General features: G+C 55.6%; 6 protein-coding genes across 6 annotated transcripts; 2 read left to right on the forward strand and 4 right to left on the reverse strand.

The window, feature by feature from the left end:
- Nucleotides 1–759: 759 nt before the first annotated feature.
- Nucleotides 760–2,106, reverse strand: BO70DRAFT_364334 (uncharacterized protein). The gene is made up of 3 exons (XM_025543784.1): nucleotides 1,285–2,106; nucleotides 1,154–1,221; nucleotides 760–1,096 (listed from the first exon to the last, which is right to left on the reverse strand). Exons 1-3 carry the CDS (start codon nucleotides 1,657–1,659, stop codon nucleotides 937–939), a joined length of 603 nt encoding a protein of 200 aa, XP_025397004.1. The 5' UTR covers nucleotides 1,660–2,106; the 3' UTR covers nucleotides 760–936.
- Nucleotides 2,107–5,438: 3,332 nt separating this feature from the next.
- BO70DRAFT_364338 (uncharacterized protein) lies at nucleotides 5,439–6,300 on the forward strand. The gene has a single exon (XM_025543785.1). The coding sequence runs from the start codon at nucleotides 5,607–5,609 to the stop codon at nucleotides 6,138–6,140; it is 534 nt and encodes a 177-aa protein (XP_025397005.1). The 5' UTR covers nucleotides 5,439–5,606; the 3' UTR covers nucleotides 6,141–6,300.
- A 704-nt stretch (nucleotides 6,301–7,004) lies between these two features.
- Nucleotides 7,005–7,811, reverse strand: BO70DRAFT_105182 (uncharacterized protein). Its single transcript, XM_025537825.1, has 2 exons — nucleotides 7,564–7,811; nucleotides 7,005–7,486 (listed from the first exon to the last, which is right to left on the reverse strand). The coding sequence occupies exons 1-2, from the start codon at nucleotides 7,624–7,626 to the stop codon at nucleotides 7,103–7,105; spliced, it is 447 nt and encodes a 148-aa protein (XP_025397006.1). The 5' UTR covers nucleotides 7,627–7,811; the 3' UTR covers nucleotides 7,005–7,102.
- Nucleotides 7,812–10,366: 2,555 nt separating this feature from the next.
- On the reverse strand, nucleotides 10,367–11,067 carry BO70DRAFT_105188 (uncharacterized protein). Its single transcript, XM_025537826.1, has one exon. It carries the CDS (start codon nucleotides 10,837–10,839, stop codon nucleotides 10,399–10,401), a length of 441 nt encoding a protein of 146 aa, XP_025397007.1. The 5' UTR covers nucleotides 10,840–11,067; the 3' UTR covers nucleotides 10,367–10,398.
- A 54-nt stretch (nucleotides 11,068–11,121) lies between these two features.
- Nucleotides 11,122–12,298, reverse strand: BO70DRAFT_364339 (protein transporter TIM23). Its single transcript, XM_025543786.1, has 2 exons — nucleotides 11,559–12,298; nucleotides 11,122–11,478 (listed from the first exon to the last, which is right to left on the reverse strand). Exons 1-2 carry the CDS (start codon nucleotides 12,150–12,152, stop codon nucleotides 11,455–11,457), a joined length of 618 nt encoding a protein of 205 aa, XP_025397008.1. The 5' UTR covers nucleotides 12,153–12,298; the 3' UTR covers nucleotides 11,122–11,454.
- Nucleotides 12,299–12,658: 360 nt separating this feature from the next.
- BO70DRAFT_341215 (THADA/TRM732 family protein) lies at nucleotides 12,659–18,083 on the forward strand (the record flags this gene model as incomplete). The annotated part of the gene is made up of 10 exons (XM_025541326.1): nucleotides 12,659–12,762; nucleotides 12,856–13,787; nucleotides 13,834–14,782; nucleotides 14,830–15,066; nucleotides 15,111–15,336; nucleotides 15,384–15,694; nucleotides 15,810–16,327; nucleotides 16,372–16,512; nucleotides 16,558–17,180; nucleotides 17,241–18,083. 10 exons carry the CDS (start codon nucleotides 12,659–12,661, stop codon nucleotides 18,081–18,083), a joined length of 4,884 nt encoding a protein of 1,627 aa, XP_025397009.1.
- Nucleotides 18,084–18,779: the final 696 nt, after the last annotated feature.

Genomic DNA, 18,779 nt, shown 5'->3' on the forward strand with positions numbered 1-18,779 from the left:
TGTCTTTTTTTTTCTTTTCGCTTCCAGGGTTTGCACTGATCGACGCGCAGGCCCTCCGGTCCTACGTAAGCTACCCATAATTTCATCATTCCTTAGGTCATTGTCGTGTTGTTTCGGATTAACAGTGGTCAGTCGACTCGCTTCGGTCCGCGCGTGTCGTTCGTCAGAGCTTCGCATGCCTCGCCGCCAAGATGACCCGGCTGTCAAGTCACGAACGACTGGAGGATCTCTACTATGAATTCTATCGACAAGTCGACAACCGACAGAGGATGTGGTTATAGTATCCACGCACTCCCTTGAACCTCCGGCCTTGGCGGCCCCCCCCCCCCCCCCCCCGCCTTGCTGCCACCCGCGACGGCCCATGCGGTTGACGACGCTTCCTCCTCCCCCCCGGACCTGCAATTATCCATGGCAAGGGGCGGCTCATTGGTCGCGGTTCGAGGAGTCTCACTCTACCCCTGGTGGGCCGGCGGGCGATGCGACCGGGGAGTTCCCTCGCAGTCCATGAAGATCCGTAACTGTCGAGCCATGGAGTTAAACCCAAACCCGGCATGCTCGCGTTGTCGCCTTTGGTCGATGTGGAATGCGTTGAGATTTCCTCTGCGGTGGATGTCTTTTCCCTCTGGTTTTGTTTGGCTCCTCGCCCCGGAGGTGACACAGACGGAGACCTGCAACCACCGGAACCTGCACCCTGTGATGACACTGCGTGCATGCATCACGCACGGGGACTTCCCCGATATCCTGTACTACATGCGATGTTTTGCGCCATCCCAATCTAGCGCCCATTGCATACAAGGGCTGGCCAGCTGTCCGGTTGGGTCGGGTTTTGCTCGGTCGCAACGATGTTTGCTATATAAGTGCTAACATACATTAGAGCAGCGTGTCGTCCGTAAGCATCCATCCATCCGTGTTTCGCCTACTAGGGCAGAAAGTTGGTTAATAGACCGCTGGACCGGACCGGGACAGCGCGTCGATGGCCTGCTCGATGGTGATGATGTTGACCGGGAGCAGGGGGAGGATACCCTCGAGGATGATCTTCTGGTTCTGGGTTGAGTAGGTCGACGCCGTTTCGAAGGTGTTGTTCGAGATGACGTAGCTGACAGATGGTTAGAGGGAGGACTCGTGTTGCACCGGCTGACTTTTTCTGACTTACACATTGTAGTTCAGGTCAAAAAGCCGGATTGCTGTGCTCAGTATCACCCCGGATGTCCGCGCCCCGGACTATTGATTACGGCTCGTCAGCCTATCTGCGAGAAGACAATACTACATCGGTTGTCCACGTACCAGCACCACGGTGTCGATCTTCTGGCTGCTGAGGATCTCCTCCAGCGGGTTTCCGGCGCCCGCGTAGTAGCGGGCTTTCTGCAGCACGACGTCCCAGTTGTCCAGGGGCTTGAAGGCAGGGTACAGCTGGGCGCCGGGGCTCGACGCGGTCAGGTTTCCGAGGGTGGCCACAGCTTGGCCGAAGGGGGTGTCAGGGCCGATCTCGGGACGCAGGACGTTGGAGAAGTAGATGCGGGTGAAGATGCTCAACGGGGGTGGGGACTGTTTGTGGACGCTGAATTTGTTAGATTGGATGTCGCCCGAGTGATGGCTTTGGAGGGGAAAGAAGTGGTTTGGTGGCGTGGCTCCGCAGAGAGAACTCACGTATCGATCCATGTCGCAGTGTTATTAATCCACGTCGCGCCCGCCGCGGTGGTGTTCGCCGTGCCGACAATGTCATTGATCAGGTCCAGGTTGAGCACCGCGTAGTGCTCGCCGAAGCTGAACGAGGAATTCGTCACGGTCGGGGTGATGCTCACGGCGGACCCGGTCGCGGTGGCCAGGAGGGCCAGACCGGCCAGGAGGGACTTGAACATGACTGGTGTTGGGTCTATGTACAATCGTGGGATGGATGGAGAGACAGGGGAAAGCTGAAGAATCACATTCCGCAGAGCACAACCTTGATTTAAGTCTATTTGTTCAGCTCGAGCCCTGTGCTTCCTCCCCGCCAGCTCACCGACTACCTCATCATATCACAATATTTCAAATCCAGCCGATCAGGACGGATTTCCCCTCGGACCTTCCGCTAGGAGGACTAGAGCTGATCCTTTAACTTCAGCGGAGGGGTGGTCTGGGGGGGGGGGGGGAACAACACATCATCACTCTTGTTTAAGGGCGGCACTTGGGTTGGGTAGGTAGGTAAGTCTGTCTGGACGCAGGCACGGTGGCTGGGATTCTGTTTATTTATTGTGTGGTCTATCGCAAGAAGTCTGATCCGAGTTCAGGCAGCTTCATTTTGCTCTGGGGATTCAAATTGAGGAACCAACCCTGGAGAGATCCGAGCTGATCGGCTAAGTGGGCCGCGGCTCACGGCTTACTTCTGGCTGATGACTTGGTTTGGGTCGCGCTCACTCGAATTATCACGTTATGACTTATGAGTCCAGAGTTAGTTACATGTGATGGCGCTTGAGGGTCAGATTGCATGCAAAGGCGTTGCGACTTGCGCAATCGGTGGATGGGATTCAGGAGTCAGTCAGGGATTCGGGAAGGATTGTCTGCGTTCTTCAAGACGATCATCCGATTCAGGGTTAAGTGCAAGGTTGCTCGGGTCGGAGTAGCTATACTAGCTAATATAGCCTGGATATATCTCCTGAGCTGGGTAGATCGTGGCTGGATCAGTCCACAGTCAAGAGGCAAGTCAAGGACTGTGTAGTAATGACAGAGTACTCTGTCATGAGATGTGAGGAAATGTCCCTCCACGATGAGTGGAAGGTCTTGAGTGAGGGAGTCTCCCTCCATCCCAAGTCTAAACACAACAACAACAATCCCACCCATAATTAAGAAACAGTCCACTACCTCATCAGCCAACCCTCAACCCGAAACCCTCACAAGCATACCTAATAATAATAACAATAACAATAACAATCATACAAAGTCCCACCTGCGGGAACCTGGGATGGGAGGGGGATGGATGGATGGAGTGGGGAGACGCAGCCCTGAATAGTATTTACCCGCCTCTCCACACAACGTCTCATCCATCCATCCATCCATCCCCATTCCCATCCCCATCCTTACCCACGTCCACACCACACCACATCCACATCCACATCACCCACCCACCCACCGTCCAGAAGTCTTTCCCGGCTGACCCGCTCCACTCGCCCTGTCCAATGTCCATTGATTGACAGCTCCCTAGATCACATCCATTGAGTCTATTGATAGATGGCCGACGCGCCTATTTAAAGAAGTTACCTACTTGGCTACCCAGAACACAGAACACAGAACACAGAACACAGAACACATCCCCGGCGCGGCGGTGCTTTCTTGATCTGGAACTGGAACTGGAACTGGAACATGGGGCGAATACTCGAATATTTCTTGGCTGGATTCTAAGCGATGCGGCGATCCAGAAACTGCGAAGGAGGAGAGACCTGCGACAGGGAAAAGTTATATCCTCTTTCTCTTGACTGGACGGTACACGGCCACACTTGCCAAGACGGCCTGCTCATCTTGTTTTTACGGTTCGGTTGCTTGATTGATTGATTGATTGACTGCTGACTGACTGACCGACTGGCTGGCTGTCTGTTTGGCACTTTGGCTGGCTGCCTAACTAAGTCATAGTAACTACAGTCTGCCAGCCTCATCCGTATCCGTCGGATCGAACCGCTCGTCCCGAGTGGTTGTGCCAGACGGAATTGCAGTGGCAGGCACTGGTGGCGGTGGCTCACTCAGGTACGGACGGGCTGGCCATCCATCCATCCATGCATGCATGCGCCCTGCAGACCAGATCAGGCAGCTTCATTCTCCGATATCACGTTGGTCCAGCATCTACCACCAACCTACAGTACTATACTATCATCCTGAACCCTGCTACTGCTCAAATAAGGGCGAGGGACTTGCCAGACCCCAATCTTAATCAGACAGACCAGACCAGGCCAGACCAACTGGTAAAGGATCCAACCCGAAACGCAGCCTGCATCATCCATGATCCAGGGAGTCAGGGAGTCAGGGAGTCAGGGACTAGTCACTAGGACTGACTACACTAGGTAAGATACCGGACCCGACAGGAGGGAAGTGACTTCATCCCCATCTGCCCCCGGGCATCCCGCTGCGCCGAGTGGGCGGTCTCCACTTGTAGTTCTTCTAGGTTCTGGGTTGGGTAGTCGGCATATCCATCCCCATTGACTAGGTAGGTACGGAGTAGATGCTAGCAGAAACTTCATTGTCCTATCACTATTACCGACACTGCAGAGTGCAGCCACTCATCACCCGATGGTTAGTATTTTGGGTAGTTAGGGAGTTGACAAACAGAACCTAACCATCTATCTACTCTATCCCGTATCATCCGACAAGAGGCCTTCCAGAAGAAAAGTCATGTCTATGTCTGCCCTACGGATACCACTGGTACTTTTGCCATACCTACCTACCCTAGGTACATAGGTAGGTAGGTAGGTAGGTTAGGTGCCCAGCCACCGTAGTAGGGCCATATACCCGTAACCTATCTAGCCCGCAAGAACCCATCCAATATCCATCCATATCCATTATCCGTCCATCATCATCCACCCGCTTACCGGCATGTCTGCTGTCTGTCTGTCTGCACTTCGCCCCATCACATCCCACCACACCACAGCACTCCAGTCCAAGTACGTACGGATTACACAAGTGTAGTTACCATCTATTTACAATACTTTGTAAGCGGCAAACAATAACTATCGACATAGCACAGGCAACTAAAGACCCGACAATCCGGCCCTAAAGCAGCCTAGCAAGCTCCCAAGCCCACAAGCCCCAAGCCCCCAAGCCCCCAAGCCCCCCTCCCCGAAGACCCATAATTAGAACTCAGGGCTTTCGACTCGACCAAAGGGACTGACTGCACCGGGGGGGGGGTGGAGAATTATCAGGGGCGAGCCGGGGGCGTATCTAGCGTTGCGTAGCGTAGCGGTGAACCTGCCTAGCCTGTCTGTCTGTGGTCTGGGATTGTCTGTTTTCTGTTCAGGATTGGTTTAATTTGGATTGGATTGGTTTGGGTTGATTGCTTTTTTCGGGGTCCCTTTCTTTAATAGTAGGTAGGTAGGTAGGTTGGTAGGTAGGTAGGGAGTTTACCTAACCAGGTAGTGGATCACTGGATAAATGGATGGATGGATGGATGGATGGATGGATGGGTTTGAGGCTAGTGGATGTGGATAGTGGATTGGTGGATTGTCAGTAGAGTGGATGGTTGGTTGGTAGGTGAATAAGTCAGTCAGTCAGTAAAAGTAAGTAAGTAGGTAAGTGCATAGTCCCACTTTCTGGGCAGGGCAGGGTAGGGTAGGGTAGGGTAGGTACTAGTAGGTAGTGGAGGGTCGGAAGGGTAGGAAGGGTAGGCAGGGTAAGTAGGGCGGGCTGGGAAGGAAGGAAGGACGGAAGGTATAAATAAGCAGGACCTGGCCGGGCTTTACTTACAGACTTCCTTCCTTCTGGCTTTGCTTCTGCATACTTGACTACTGCATTCACTTTCTTACTTTCGTTCAAGAAACTTGATTTACCTACTCTACTGCCTTACTTGACTTGACTTGACTTCCAACAAACCAATCTACCTTACCTACACTACACTATCCTATACAGACCTCCAACCAACCACCAAAATGTCCACCACAACCACCCTCTCCACGACGGTCACCTCCGCCGCGTCCGCCGCGTCCGCCACCTCCACCTGCGCGCAAAAGCTGTACGAAATCCCCATCAAGGACGCCGCCTGCGCCATGCCCATCGCCTACACCAACAGCTCGGCCATCATGAAGGGATGCTGCGGCTCCGCCGAGGTCGTCTCCTACGACAGCTGCGACTACTACTGTCTGTCCGAGGACCAGAAGGTGCACGTCCTGGGCGAGTGTCTGGACAAGATCGTCGGCGGCGGGAACTACTGGTGTAATGCGAACGCCAACGCCACCGCCACCGGCACCACCATCCCCACGACCGGCGCCGGCACCGTCGTGGCCAGCGCCACCGGCAGCAGCGAGACCGGCACCAAGAGTTCCAGCGACAGCTCCGGCACGAGTACCAAGAGCTCCAGCAGCTCGACCAGCAGCAGTGGTGCCGCCAGTGTCGGGGTTAGTGCGAAGTCCGTGGGCGTGTTGGCTATGTTGGCTTTTGGGGCTGCCGCGGGGACGTTCTTGTGAATTTGAATTGGTTGGGGAGTTGGTTATGGGGTGAGGGATGGATAGCGGGCTTGAAAAGGGTTGCTGTTGCTGTACAATATATGGTGTGAGGCTAAAAGACTCAAGTTGTCTGCCTCTAGTACATATTAGCTTTGACATTTGTTTTAATATCACCTGGGACACTTCCTTTCTTGAACCCTTTCTTTATCGCGGCTGCTCAAAGCACCCCTCCATACTCCATACCTGAACTATGGACGTCTGTCTGAACCCGCATTATGTCTGATGTTTGCCCCCACAAAAAACGGCTTTGTTCTGCCCGTCTGTGCAGTTCATGATGCTGTCGTGAAGGATTCCCCTTTTGAGTTTAGTTGGCAGAGCAGATATACTCCCTTCTGCAGCCCTGATTCCTGATTCCTCTCCTCCCGCCGTCCCATATAAAATCACAGACACGAACATCAGTAAACCCACCCAGGCACTTTTCCCTGTCGAAACACCCACGCCAAAGAAAAAGCAGAAAGATAAAATGAGGCCTCAATCCCATACTGCGCGTGCAGTACCGTCCCATCCCGCCAAAACCCACCGCTGGCCCCCATACGCGCCGTCATCGTGATACGGCTCCCACTGTCGCAATACGGCTTCCATTCATGATACGCCCTCCCATCATCATGTCCATGATACGGCTTTGCAACTCCCGTCTGTCTGCTCACGATACGGCTCGGCTTGGCGACATGATCCTTCCTCCCCAGTACGGCCGGCCGGCCTGCCTGCCTGCCTGCCGCCAAACCCATTCACTCACTTGAGGCCGGCCTGCCTTTCTGCCTGTCTGCCTGGGCTCCCGATCAGGATGATTGTGGGCTTGGAAATTCTGGCGGGGGGAGTTGTTGTTGTTGTTGTTCTTTCTGACTTCTTTCTCTCACTCCGTCGACTATCTTTGGCTTTCGTGACTTTCGTGGCTTTTGAGCATCAGATCGAGTCTTTAGTTATCAGATCAAGTCAAATCGTCTTGTTTCTCTCGTTTGACGAGATTTGTGTCTTGAGGTCGGAGGGTCGAGTCTGAAGACGAGACGAGACGTTGAGTGAGATACAGCGCAGCGGGGCCGACTTGACGCGTGCGTCCTTTGGACGTGGGACGTCGTCGGGCTGTGTTTGTGTCTGTGTCTTGAGGTCGAAGGATCTGGTCTGCTGGTTTGAAGACTTGAATTAGGTCCAGCAGAGCGTCTTGTTTCGGCTTTTCGTTTGGTTCTTTTGACGTTTAACGTCGTCTGTGTTCTGTCTTGAGGCCATCGGATCAGCCCTTCTCGTTGGAGACTCGCACTGAGCAGACGCGTCCTCGCTTGTCCTGACCTGTTCTTTTGAGGTGATCTGGTCTTAGAGAGTTCGGTTAAGCAGAAGGGTAAGCGTCTTGTCTTGTCCTGTTCTGTGTCTTGGGGCCTTCGGATCTAACCTGGACATTCGTAAGTAGAAGCATCTCGCTCCATCCTTTGAGGCGATCTGTATCTGTCGACATTAGATCTAGTCTTCGACATTCAATTCAACAGCACCATCCCATTCACCCTATACCTCATCTCATAAATACCACTTCATCCTACTCCTCATACACCCCCCCCCTCCGAGCAAAATGAGTTTCAGTATGCTCCCCGTCGAGCTCGTTATCCAGACGCTCCAACATGTGGATCTCGAAGACATCTTGAACATGAGACTCGTATGCCGTAAGTATCACCTCCATCCCCCCTCCCCCTCATCCTGCCTCACCACCATACTAACGATCTCAACATCCAGGGAACACCGACAACATAATCGTCACCAACTTTTTCGTCATCGCCAACCCAGACACGCGCTATAGCAACGAGCTGGTATCAAGTGCCCTCCTGGAGAGGCTATACCAGGACCAGGCGAACCACACTAGCATCAGTCACATCCTGACCCGCATGCAGAGCGTCGCCGATCGTCACGACGCCCCGTTCTGCACAGAAGATAACTTCTTGCAAGCGATCAGCATTGCCATAATTGCCGAGAGAGGGCGATCGTGGACGTTCGTGTACAACAACCGCGCGCTGGAATGGACGGACGCATGGGATGACCAGACGGTGTGCATTGTAGCGGCGTGGATGGGCCTGCGCAGCGTAGTGCAATACTTTCTCAAGCACGGCGTATCGGCGCAGGATGTTCATGGTTATCTCGGCCGGCCGTTGTATGCTGCTGCGTTCCATGACGACGCGCTCATGGCGGTGATGCTGGTGAGCGCCGCCGCCGGGGAGGTGAGACAGTATGAGGGCGCGTTCGGCGATTGCGTGCAGCTGGCTGCGTACCGGGGTAGTATGGACGCCATCAGGACCATTATGCTGGATGACAAGAGCTTTGGGTTGTTTGTGACCATGACCTCCGGCTATGGACCGTTTGGTAGCCCACTGGGTGCGGCGGCCGCGGCAGGTTATGACGAGATTGCCCGGCGGATGCTCATCTGGGGTGCGAATCCGTCCGTTCCGGGGCCCAAGGGCAGGACTCCGCTGATGTGGGCTGCTCGGTGTGGTAGAACGGAGGTCGTCAGTCTGCTGGCTTCCTGGCCGCTGATGAAAGTTAACAATACAGATGAGGAGGGCTTGACGGCGTTGCAGATGGCGGTCCAGGAGGGCCATGAGGATGCCGTGCGCGTGCTCGTCAATACTACGAAAGTCGTGGTGAATTGGCTGGACCATTCGCGTAACCGACCCACTCCCCTGTGGATGGCTGCTGAGGCGGGCAATGCGCGGATCGTCCGAGTCTTGATGCAGCGCGGGGACCTGGATATCAACTTCGATGGGGTCGGAGTTCCTCCTATTATGGTGGCCGCGGTAAACGGTCATATCAATGTCGTGGAATTGTTGCTCTGGCGTCGCGACGTCATCCTGGATTTTGGAGAGGACCAGTCCTTTCTGCTCTCACTGTGTCGGAAGGGCCTCATACGTGTCCTACGCAGAGTGTTGCTTTGCAGTAAGGTCGATGTCAACGTCCAGGACATCCCTGGTCTCCGGACAGCGCTGCATATTGCAATTGCCTGGAACCATACAGACATCGTCCGGGTCCTCCTGACCCACCGGCGCATCAACCCCAACATCCCCGACTCATGCGGCAAGACTCCGCTCATGGAAGCGATGAGCTACGAGAACCCGGGCGTCGTGCAGCTCCTCCTCCAAGATCGACGTACACTCTTCACCAACTATCGCGACAGAGATGGCATGAGCCTGCTGGTGTACGCAATCCGGTATCGATACGACGACGTGTTCCTGCGCGTCCTGCAGAACTGCAGGAATGTGAACGACACCTGGGAAGGCAAGTCGATCCTGCACATGGGCTGCGGTGACCGCGCGAAGGTGGTGGTAGACAGCCTGCTCGCTGCCCGGGGCATCAACGTCAACTTCCTCGACAGTGAAGGCCGCACTCCGCTGCACGCAGCCGTCGACGCATTCAACCTGCACGCGGTGGACGCCCTGCTGAACGCCCGCGGCATCGACCCGAACATCCTATGCAGAAGCGCATACCACCCCGAGTCGCCCCTCGGCATGGCTGTCCGCCAGGGCACCCTCTCTGTAGTCGACATGCTGCTCCGCCACCCCAAAGTGGACCCCAACTTCCCCAATCAGCAGCAACACGCCACGCCCCTGATGATCGCCGCCCAGGAAGGCCACATCGACATCGTGCGCCGCCTACTCGGAGAGAAAAAGGTCGCCGTCTGCGCCGTGGACAAATACGGCCACTCAGCCATCGAGCTAGCAGTGCAGCACGGCCACCCCGACATCGTGCGCGAGCTGCTCGAATCGCCGATGATCAGCGTGTACGGACGCTCGCAGCTGGGAACCAACCTCCTGTTGACGACGGTGCGGCTGGGAAACATCGCCATTCTGGAGCAGCTGCTCGACAAGGGCGTGTATCCCGATACCTTGGACGACGATCTCCGCACCCCGCTGCTTGTTGCCGCCGCGGCGGGCCATGATTTGGTCGTCGAGATTCTGCTCAAGCAGGACGGTATCCGCTGCAATCAAGTCGATCGCAATCACAATACCCCGCTGTTTGCGGCAGCGCGCAATGGACATGTCCGTGTTGTGAGTTTGCTGCTGGACCACGGCGTCGTCTTTGAGCGTACGCGTCGCTGCTCGCAGGAGTTGTTGGGGATTTGTACTTCGCGTGGTCATCTTGACGTTGTGCGTCTGCTGCATCCGGGGTGGCTGCAGGAGTAGGTGGCGTCTATCATACATACTGAATCTGGTTGAGCTGAGGGGGGGGAGACGTTGCGGGTGGAGAGCTAAAACTGTTCCTTCTGGCTTTCGGGGATTCGAGATTCGAAAGTTGTGGGTTTGCAGGAAGGAAGTGGAGAATTCGTTTGCCTGGAGACAGCAATTCGATCGTCTGGGGAAGTCTGGGGAAGTCTGGGGTCGTTGGTCTGGGGTGAGGGAAGGAGTTGTTGCGTGGGAGGAGGTTGAGAGGTCGATATCGGGTCTGCTGGGCGTTGAGAAGTTGAGGGCGGAGTGGTGGAGTGGAGGACTGGTTGCGAAGAGGTGAGACGGCGGTTGCTTGTGGGTCTGGGGGTTGCTGATATTGTTTGTTTGTTTGTTTGTCTGTCTGTCTGTCTGTCAGAGTATCCAAGGATAATTGAGAAGCTGCCCGTGGCCGGTTGAGACGTTGCCGATGGAGAGAGGTTTGAGGCCGTCTGCCCGGGAAAAGCTGACATCGGTAAGTCTTTCATTCGATAGCAGACATGGCATGGAGGGCTGGAAGTTGTAATTAGCCAGTCAACGCCAATGAAAGCAGAGCATTAATCGAGTCAGTCATTGTAACCCGTCTTAAACCATCTAAACCACAATCCAACAGAACCAAACCAAACCATTAGTCAAGTCTTTTCATTGAACTCCTAATGACATTAAGGCTGGTTTTTGCTTTGCTCAAATCGAAACCTGCCATGCAACAGTTTTCGCCCGCAAAACCCACAACCCGCAGGAGACCGCTATATGTACAAGATGGGGGGGAGGGGGGGAGGGGGGGAGGGGAAGGAAAGAAATAATAGAATCAGAAACAAAACCCATTACCATGCCGGTCCCAACCCATGGATAATGCGACAACGATGCTTTGTACGCCAGAGCGAAGAGATCTGTGAAGACAAAAGGGAAGAAAACCGTTCTAATACAGCGTGACCAAGAGAAGTGAAAACCCATCCTTCCGCGTGTCCGAGACCGGGTCATACAATACAATCATCCCTCCCTAGAAGGTTGGTATGGTTCGGACGCGTGGCGTGCGTGGACGGATCGGGTCGACTCGGGGGCCCGAGTGCTAAAATACAACCCGGCGGCGGCGGGGGGGGCGTTTACAAGAGGGCCTTGTTCAGGACCTGGGAAGGGGGTTAGCGATGCGATGTTATGCTATGAAGATGCAGGAGGGGAAAGCAAGCAACGGGATGATGGAACATACAGTCCAACCACCCGCAATACCGGCGACGATCCCGCCGGAGATGGCCATGGGCTTCAGCCCGCGGGTACTCTTGAACAGCATACCGCTCAGGCCACCGGCGACAATGCTGTTGGTCGCGTCGTGCTTCCCGCGGACGTATCCAATGCCGGAGTTGAACCCGTTGTAGACCATGGCCACGACACCGGCGGAGTTGCCGAGGAAGGGACCTCTCCTCGTGATGGAGTTCAGCACGCCGTTGAGACGGATCTTGGGGGGCGCAGTGGCCGGCGTCTTGGCCAGACCCTCAGACAGACCCCATACACCTCCCAGGGTCAGGGCGGCCAGGTAGGTCGTGCCGGCGCCGTAGCACAGGTCGTCGGACCAGCCGCGGGACGGCAGCAGGGACCGGGAGCCGGGGGTCTGGTCGAGCGCGGAATCTTCGAGGGTGATGTAGTCGAGCGTATCTTGGTTCAGGCCGGCGAGAGGGTGCAGCTGAGTGGGATCGGGGAAGGCGGCTTCGGACAGGAAGGAGGTGGCATCTTGCGTGGTGGTCGGGTCGAAGGCGTCGGGGCCGGTGGTCTGTTTGCGACCGCTGATGGAATCCCAGATGGACATTGTGAGGGTGTGTGGATGAAAGGGGGATCGAGGAGACAGGGGGGGGATATAAGTTCCGACAGAAGGGGAAGGATCACTCGGCAGAGGACGTGGAGGAGGAGGAGGAGGACGAGGACGTGCTTTTGACTTGATTGCGCGAGGTCGGAGCAACAGCAATAATCCTCAGCGATGACCGAACCGATCAAAAACTTCGACGCTCCGGCAAACCCCGTGACACGACATCCCGTGACATCCCGCCCATCGCCCACCGCCCACGTGACCTCCGCAAGCTTTGGTGCCGGAAAATGGTGGTCCCGGCGCTAACCGGATTCGGAGACCCGCCTCGAAAATCCACCGCCGCAAAAGTCGCTGGAAACGCGGGGAATTGATATTCACGCCGTTATTCTTCTTCTCGACTCTCTCGGTCCTCGTCGGACGTTGTCGCTGTCCGGACATGCTAGCTGCGTGAGACCATGCCCCAAAAATCCCCAGCCGCCCCCCCAGGGGGTGCCGTGTCTTTCGTCGACATGGAGCACATTGCGCAGGATATACAACTCGTGCCGGAAGACACTCTCGCCCGCATTGGCAAGGGCCCGTTAGTCAAGTTCACCCATGCATGTGACGATGCCGAGTATGTACCTGAGTTCATATTCTTATTTGTTCTTACTTGTCACGTCTCATCTTCGCCTTTGACGGTAATTGAATCGATCTAACTCCCAATTAGGAAAGTGAGCCGGGTCTTCCAGTCTCTGCTGCAGACCTATTCCACGGCCTCGCTCTCTCATGCGCACACCACCACCGCATGCAATGCCCTCAGCGCCTTTCTCGATGCGGCCCTCGTCTCGTCGTGCGAGGGCACCCGCCAGCTTGCCCGCTCCGACGAGACCTGGCTGTCCGTATTCGAGGTCTTCATGGCCCGCTACAAGGACGTCAAGCCCAAGCCCATGAAGCAGGTCCTGGAGTCGCTGGTCTTGCTCCTGGCCAAGACCCGTCGCGAGCTGGATCGCTCCGCGCTCTGCACGAAGATCATCGAAGCCACCATCCCCAGCGTCATCACCGGTGAACCCCGCGCCCGGCTGAAGGCTTCCTTCGCCTCGTTGGAGATGCTCCTGCGCAAGAATGCCATCCTGCCCTTGGAGCTGATCGCGATGACCAACCAGTGGCTACTGGATCACCCGGAGAACTGGACGTCTCTGGTCCATGAGGACTGCAACGCGCTGTCGATTGACATTGCGCAGTACCTTCGGAGAGGAAGTGTCTCGGAGAGAGATACGTACCAGACTGCGACTAGTGTAATGGTTCTGGGTATGCTTACGCGGGGAACGAAGGCCGAGATTGCCGCCGCCGCGGGTGACACCATGTCCATTTTCTTCCAGAAGGTGAAGGCCGTGCCTGAGGCACAGTATCTGCTGTCCGCGTGGGTAGCGCCCGTTCGCCATGTCTTGCTGAGGAACCTGGACAACCTGGAGTATATGTCCAACTATGTTCTTCAACCCTCGTTTGGGAACGACCCGAAGGGATTCAAGGCCTTCATTGGCATGCTGCCGTTGAACAGCCTCCTCGCGGGTGACATGAGCGATGCGCCGTTGGCCGAGTTCATGCTGCTGTTCACGTCGTTGCAGATTGCGAAGAAGATCGGTCTCATCCATGAGGATCGTGAGTGCGTTCATGCTTTTTGAGACCGGGATGCTAACGCTACTAGACTACATCCCCAAGGCCGGCTCCGACGACAGTGCACTCGTATTGAAGAGCGAGGTCATCGGCCAGTTCCTCTTCCACCGCGACCTCACCATCCGCATTGCAACCCTGTCGCTGCTCATCACCGCGCCCTCGACCACCAAGCCGGTCTCTTCTGCGACCATGAAGGCGATCTTGAACGGTCTCCCATCCATGTGCACTGAGTCGGACTCATACTCACGAGGCGAGATCCTGAGTATGATTCGCAAGTTGATCGTCCGCTTGAAGGGCGGGCTCTTGGAGGACCAGGATCGTCCCGCTGAGCAGAAGGCCCCGGCGAACAAGAAACCCAAGCTTGCCCGTAACGACACTGCGACTCGGGCATGTCTGGAAGAATATCTGGATTTGCTGAAGGCGGATCTCCGGCCCACGGCATCCTACCCTCGCCATGTTTCCGCATTGAAGACATTGATTCTTTTCTTGGAATCCGGTCTTGACTACAGATATGGCGCAACCGACGGAATCAAGACCAAATGGGTCACCAATGTGGAAGTCTTTGAGCCAACCTTGCTGAGATTGCTGGTAGATCTTCTGCTCGATCCGTTCGAGGAAGTGCGCGCTACATCGCTCTATGTTCTCAACTTGTTCCCACGAGACGTCCTTTTCAACAATTCTACGCTCTCAGGCCAGACTGCAGAGACACCGCAGTTCATTGAAGGCCTGATCAAGGCGGAGCAGCTGGCAAGCAACACCAGCAGAGCTGACTACGCCGACACCGTTGCCCGTTTGTATCACATTCTCTTTGGCGCAGCAGCCGTGGACGGTGAAATGGAAGCCTCCAGATGGTGGGGAAACAAGGCCATGGTCGTTGATACTCTTCTGAAGAAGCTCGAGCAGAAGCTGTCCCTTGCCGGCGGCTTGTTTAATTCTTCCATGCGCGATGCGCCACTGCACGGCTACGTGTCCGCTCTCAGGTACTTAGTCATGGTTGATGCTGTGTAGAGATGACTGACGAAGTTAGATACATCGTTGCGACCCCGAACTTCTACTCGTTGGTTTCGAACGGACAGCCCGCGTACGACAGCTGGAAGTCCATTCATTCAAGAATCGTGCAAGTGTGCGACCGGATCTGGAACGAGGTGAAGCCTGTCCTCTGCATCGACTCACCGGAGGGACACACGGACGATCCTATCGAGGAGCTTGGTGTCGGTCCCAAAGATATCCTCTCTTACTCGTGGAGAGCGCTGCGCGAGTCAAGGTGCGTGTTTCCCCATCTTTCCAATTCATCGCTAACGTCAGTAGTCTTCTCCTGCACGCCACGATCTCCAACAAAGCGTACGGTCCGCAAGAGTCCGGCCTGACGGTTGAGCACTTCGCGAACATTGGAACGCTCAGCTTCATCCAGCTTGCTGAACTCCGGCACCGAGGTGCATTCTCGACCGTGTCGCAAACTTTCGCTACCTGCTGTCTGCGATGCGGCCAGTCCAGCAGTCCGGAAATCTCCGCCCTCCCCAGTCGCTGGTACCAGGTAAGAACACCCGAGATGGAAGATATCAAATACTCATTCCTTCACAGGAAGCCAAGAAGATCATTTTCGAGTCGGCTTCGAAACTCACACGCCGCTCAGCTGGTCTGCCTGCACTTGTTGCGGGTATCCTGTCTTCCAAGCCAGGCGGGCCGCTGTTCCAAAGTGTGATCCAGGATCTGCATGAGATCTCCCACCTGCCCGCAGAGCACGACCAGTCGCGACAGGACATGCCTCTCCCCCAGGTCCATGCGATGAACTGTCTCAAGGACATCTTCACCAACACGAAACTTGGACCCCACACGGAACCGTTCATCATGCCGGCTTTGAGGCTTTCGGCGGAGCGGCTGGGATCGCCCATGTAAGTTCTCCCTTGTTGTATCTTGTCGAGTATGGCCACCGATTATAGCCCCAGGCGGGGAGTCCTCCTTTTTCCGCAGTGGTCCTCATGTATCTTATTTGTCTAACCGTCTCAGATGGGCCCTTCGCAACTCCGGCCTGATGCTGTTCCGCGCTCTGTTGACTCGCATGTGCCGCACCGGTACCGGTCTCGGATTCGGTGGCATCTCTGGCTCGGAACCCGGCGCGAGAGTGTCCTTCCAAAAATATCCGGGCCTGTTCGAACTCCTGCCCACCCTCCTCAGCCCGTCCGTTAAGAGCGATAGCAATGAAAGCGACACGGCGATGGTCACGGAACGTGTGTTCCCGGCACTGGAGCTGATTGCCGAGAAGGTCCCGAATGTGACTGGAGTCGACGACGAGGTCCTCCGCGGACTCGTCCGGGAGCAATTCAAGAGCCCGGTCTGGGGTATCAGGGAGCATGCCGCCCGCGTGTATGCGTCTTTGCTGGATCGTGCGGATGTCCTGAGCAGCATCAAGGCGTTGTTGGATGTCCAGAGGGACACTAAGACGCAGGACTATCTCCACGGCGAGGCTCTCTGCATCAAGTATTCCCTCCGGAGATTCGCATCAAGCTCTCTCTCTTTCTGGAACGGTATGTTCACGTGTCTTATACTATGGCCTGTCTAACGACTGCAGATCACATCGATGAGGTGTCTTCCACCATGAAAGACATCTTCGCTTCTTCTTTCCCGTTCACGGAGTCCCCGTTCGTCGCGACCCTTCTGCTGGAGATCCTGAGCGACGTTGTGGAGAAGAGCATCGAGTCCGGAGCCGAGGGTAAGCCGAGCGTTCTCAATACAAGACTATCAACTAACCTCCCAGACCGAATGATCCCGACCCTGGTCTATCTCTCCGAGACGTACTCATTCCACGACATCCGGGAGTTTGTATTCGACTCGTCCCACCCGTCCTGGAAGACGCTGAGCACCACCCGTGCCTCTTCGCTGCTCCGCCGGGCCATCTCGTGGATCACCGTGCTGCACATGTTCGTGACCGACAAGCTGGACGAGGTCGAGCCGCTCCTCGGCGTTGTCTCGCGCTTCGACCCCAATGCTGGTCAATGGGTCTTGGAGCGCATTCAGGAGCTCTTCGGCGAGAGGGAACAGTATCGAACCTCCCTGGTCAAGATCTACTACGACGTCATCCTGGGCGTCTACCCCGAGGAAGTCAAGGGATCCGCGATCTCCTGTCTGGCATCCGCCCTCTCGTCCGTCCTTGACTTCCGTAACGAACGTATCCCCCAGATCGACCTATCCTGGGAGACGCTCGAAACGCACCTCCAGCAATCCTCCACCGAGCACATCTGGAACCGAGATCGCTCCGACGCCGAACTCATCCTTCAGGGAGCCCTCCTGGCGCTGAAGACGCTCTCCGGCCAGCAGACCTCCGACATCGCCATCCTGGAATGGGCCACCCGGCTGCAGTCCGCCATGCAAGAGGAAACAGTATGCCCCCCCTCTCCACCATCCCATCCCCCCTTGCAAACATCACTAATACCCCTTCAGGAATATACCACCCGCCTCGCGGCCATAACCAGCATCAGCACCTTCGCACGCATCCTGCGCCCCGCGTCCAAAACCCCGCTCACCACCCGCGCCACCCTCGAAATCTACCTCGTCCTCTACGACATCCTGAACGACGACGACGAAGAACTGCGCGACCTCGCCGCGTCCACCGCCTCCTGGATCCTGTCATACTCCTCCATCTCGCCCGCCAAATCCGTCACCCTCTCCCCTCTCAACGCCAGCACCCTGCTCTCCACCTTCCTGACCACCACATTCGCCTCCTCCCGCCCCCTCTCCACCCGCATAACGTCCTACCTGATCGACGACGCGCCACGTCTCAGCAGCGCCGGAACCAGCACCAGCACCAGCACCAACCCCAACCAACCGCCCCACCTCCCCGTCGAAACCCGTCTCTCCGACCTAAGAAAAGAAAGCACCATCCTGTTCGAAGAAGAAAAACAGAACCTGTTCATCGACGAAGTGCGCGAAATCGACCTCTGGTCCTCGTCTCTCTCCCAATTCTCTGTCTCCGCTTTCGACCCCACACAAGTCGAGACGATGTACGACTGGATCTTGGATGGCGTTTCCTGTCTGACTGCAATTCTCGACAAAGAGGAAGGCCGAGATGGATTGCTGGGCTGGGTGTCCAAGCCCCAGACGTTCGTGCTAGGCGTTAGGCTGTTCGGCGTCGCTGGGGTACTTGCGAATGGGGCCGTCAAGGAGATGCTTGCGGAGGAGAAGAGGAGTGTTTTGAAAGAGAGGTTGGGAGGGTTGTTGCTGCGGGCTGAGAGGGGGTTGGTGCATAGGGATTGGATTGAGAGGATAGGTAAGGTATGTAAGTAGAATTTTGGGGTGAGGGGTTAAGGGAGCTGCTATATTATATACTGTTTGGTGTGGTACCTACCTAGGTATCTTTGTTGGGTTGTATGTAGATTTGGTATGGTATGGTATGGTTTGGCTGTGGTGATGATGGGGATGGTGATAGAGAAAAGTTACATAGAGGAAATTTCACTTGTCATTGTTTTTGTACGGATGGGGTTTAGACATTAGTGTTGGGAACGAAGATAGACAGACAGTCAAGGCAAGACGGTAGAGCAAATTAAAGCAAAGCAGAGTAAAGCAAAGCAAGCAAAGCAGAGTAAAGCAAAGCAAAGCAGACAAACGCATCTCATACTGGATTGTACGTGGTATTCACTGTGTTTGTTGTGGTGTAGTGTGGCTATTGTTTACGTTCTGGCTGTTGTCTAAGTATCCCACGACCTACTTGCTTGCCTTCTTGCTTCAGCTTGCATATTGATGTAGACGCGTCTCCGCAACTCACGGTCTATCTGTTGTGTCTGTCCATTCTCAGCATCTCAGGCAAGCCGGCCGTCTACTTCGTCATCTACAGCTTTGGTTTCAGCTTCAGCTTCATCTGCACTAACACTTCACCTCACCTCACCCCATCTACCTCCACCTCCACAGCTCCCAATCCTGCCAACCTATCCAAAACAACCTCCCCCAGTTCCAGTCAATCAAAGCCAGAATGCCTCCCAACGC

The sequence above is a fragment of the Aspergillus heteromorphus genome, assembly GCF_003184545.1.
Source record: "Aspergillus heteromorphus CBS 117.55 chromosome Unknown BO70scaffold_23, whole genome shotgun sequence".
Taxonomy (NCBI): Eukaryota; Fungi; Ascomycota; class Eurotiomycetes; order Eurotiales; family Aspergillaceae; genus Aspergillus; species Aspergillus heteromorphus.

Coding starts and splice junctions, on each gene's coding strand:
- BO70DRAFT_364334 (XM_025543784.1), bottom strand. CDS start 1,659: ATGGATCGATACGTGAGTTCTCTCTGCGGAGCCACGCCACCAAACCAC. Junction 1,222..1,284: donor AGATCGACACCGTGGTGCTG/GTACGTGGACAA, acceptor CGTAATCAATAG/TCCGGGGCGCGGACATCCGG. Junction 1,097..1,153: donor TTTGACCTGAACTACAATGT/GTAAGTCAGAAA, acceptor ACCATCTGTCAG/CTACGTCATCTCGAACAACA.
- BO70DRAFT_364338 (XM_025543785.1), top strand. CDS start 5,607: ATGTCCACCACAACCACCCTCTCCACGACGGTCACCTCCGCCGCGTCC.
- BO70DRAFT_105182 (XM_025537825.1), bottom strand. CDS start 7,626: ATGTCGACAGATACAGATCGCCTCAAAGGATGGAGCGAGATGCTTCTA. Junction 7,487..7,563: donor TTCTACTTACGAATGTCCAG/GTTAGATCCGAA, acceptor GAACTCTCTAAG/ACCAGATCACCTCAAAAGAA.
- BO70DRAFT_105188 (XM_025537826.1), bottom strand. CDS start 10,839: ATGAAAGACTTACCGATGTCAGCTTTTCCCGGGCAGACGGCCTCAAAC.
- BO70DRAFT_364339 (XM_025543786.1), bottom strand. CDS start 12,152: ATGTCCATCTGGGATTCCATCAGCGGTCGCAAACAGACCACCGGCCCC. Junction 11,479..11,558: donor GTATTGCGGGTGGTTGGACT/GTATGTTCCATC, acceptor CCCCCTTCCCAG/GTCCTGAACAAGGCCCTCTT.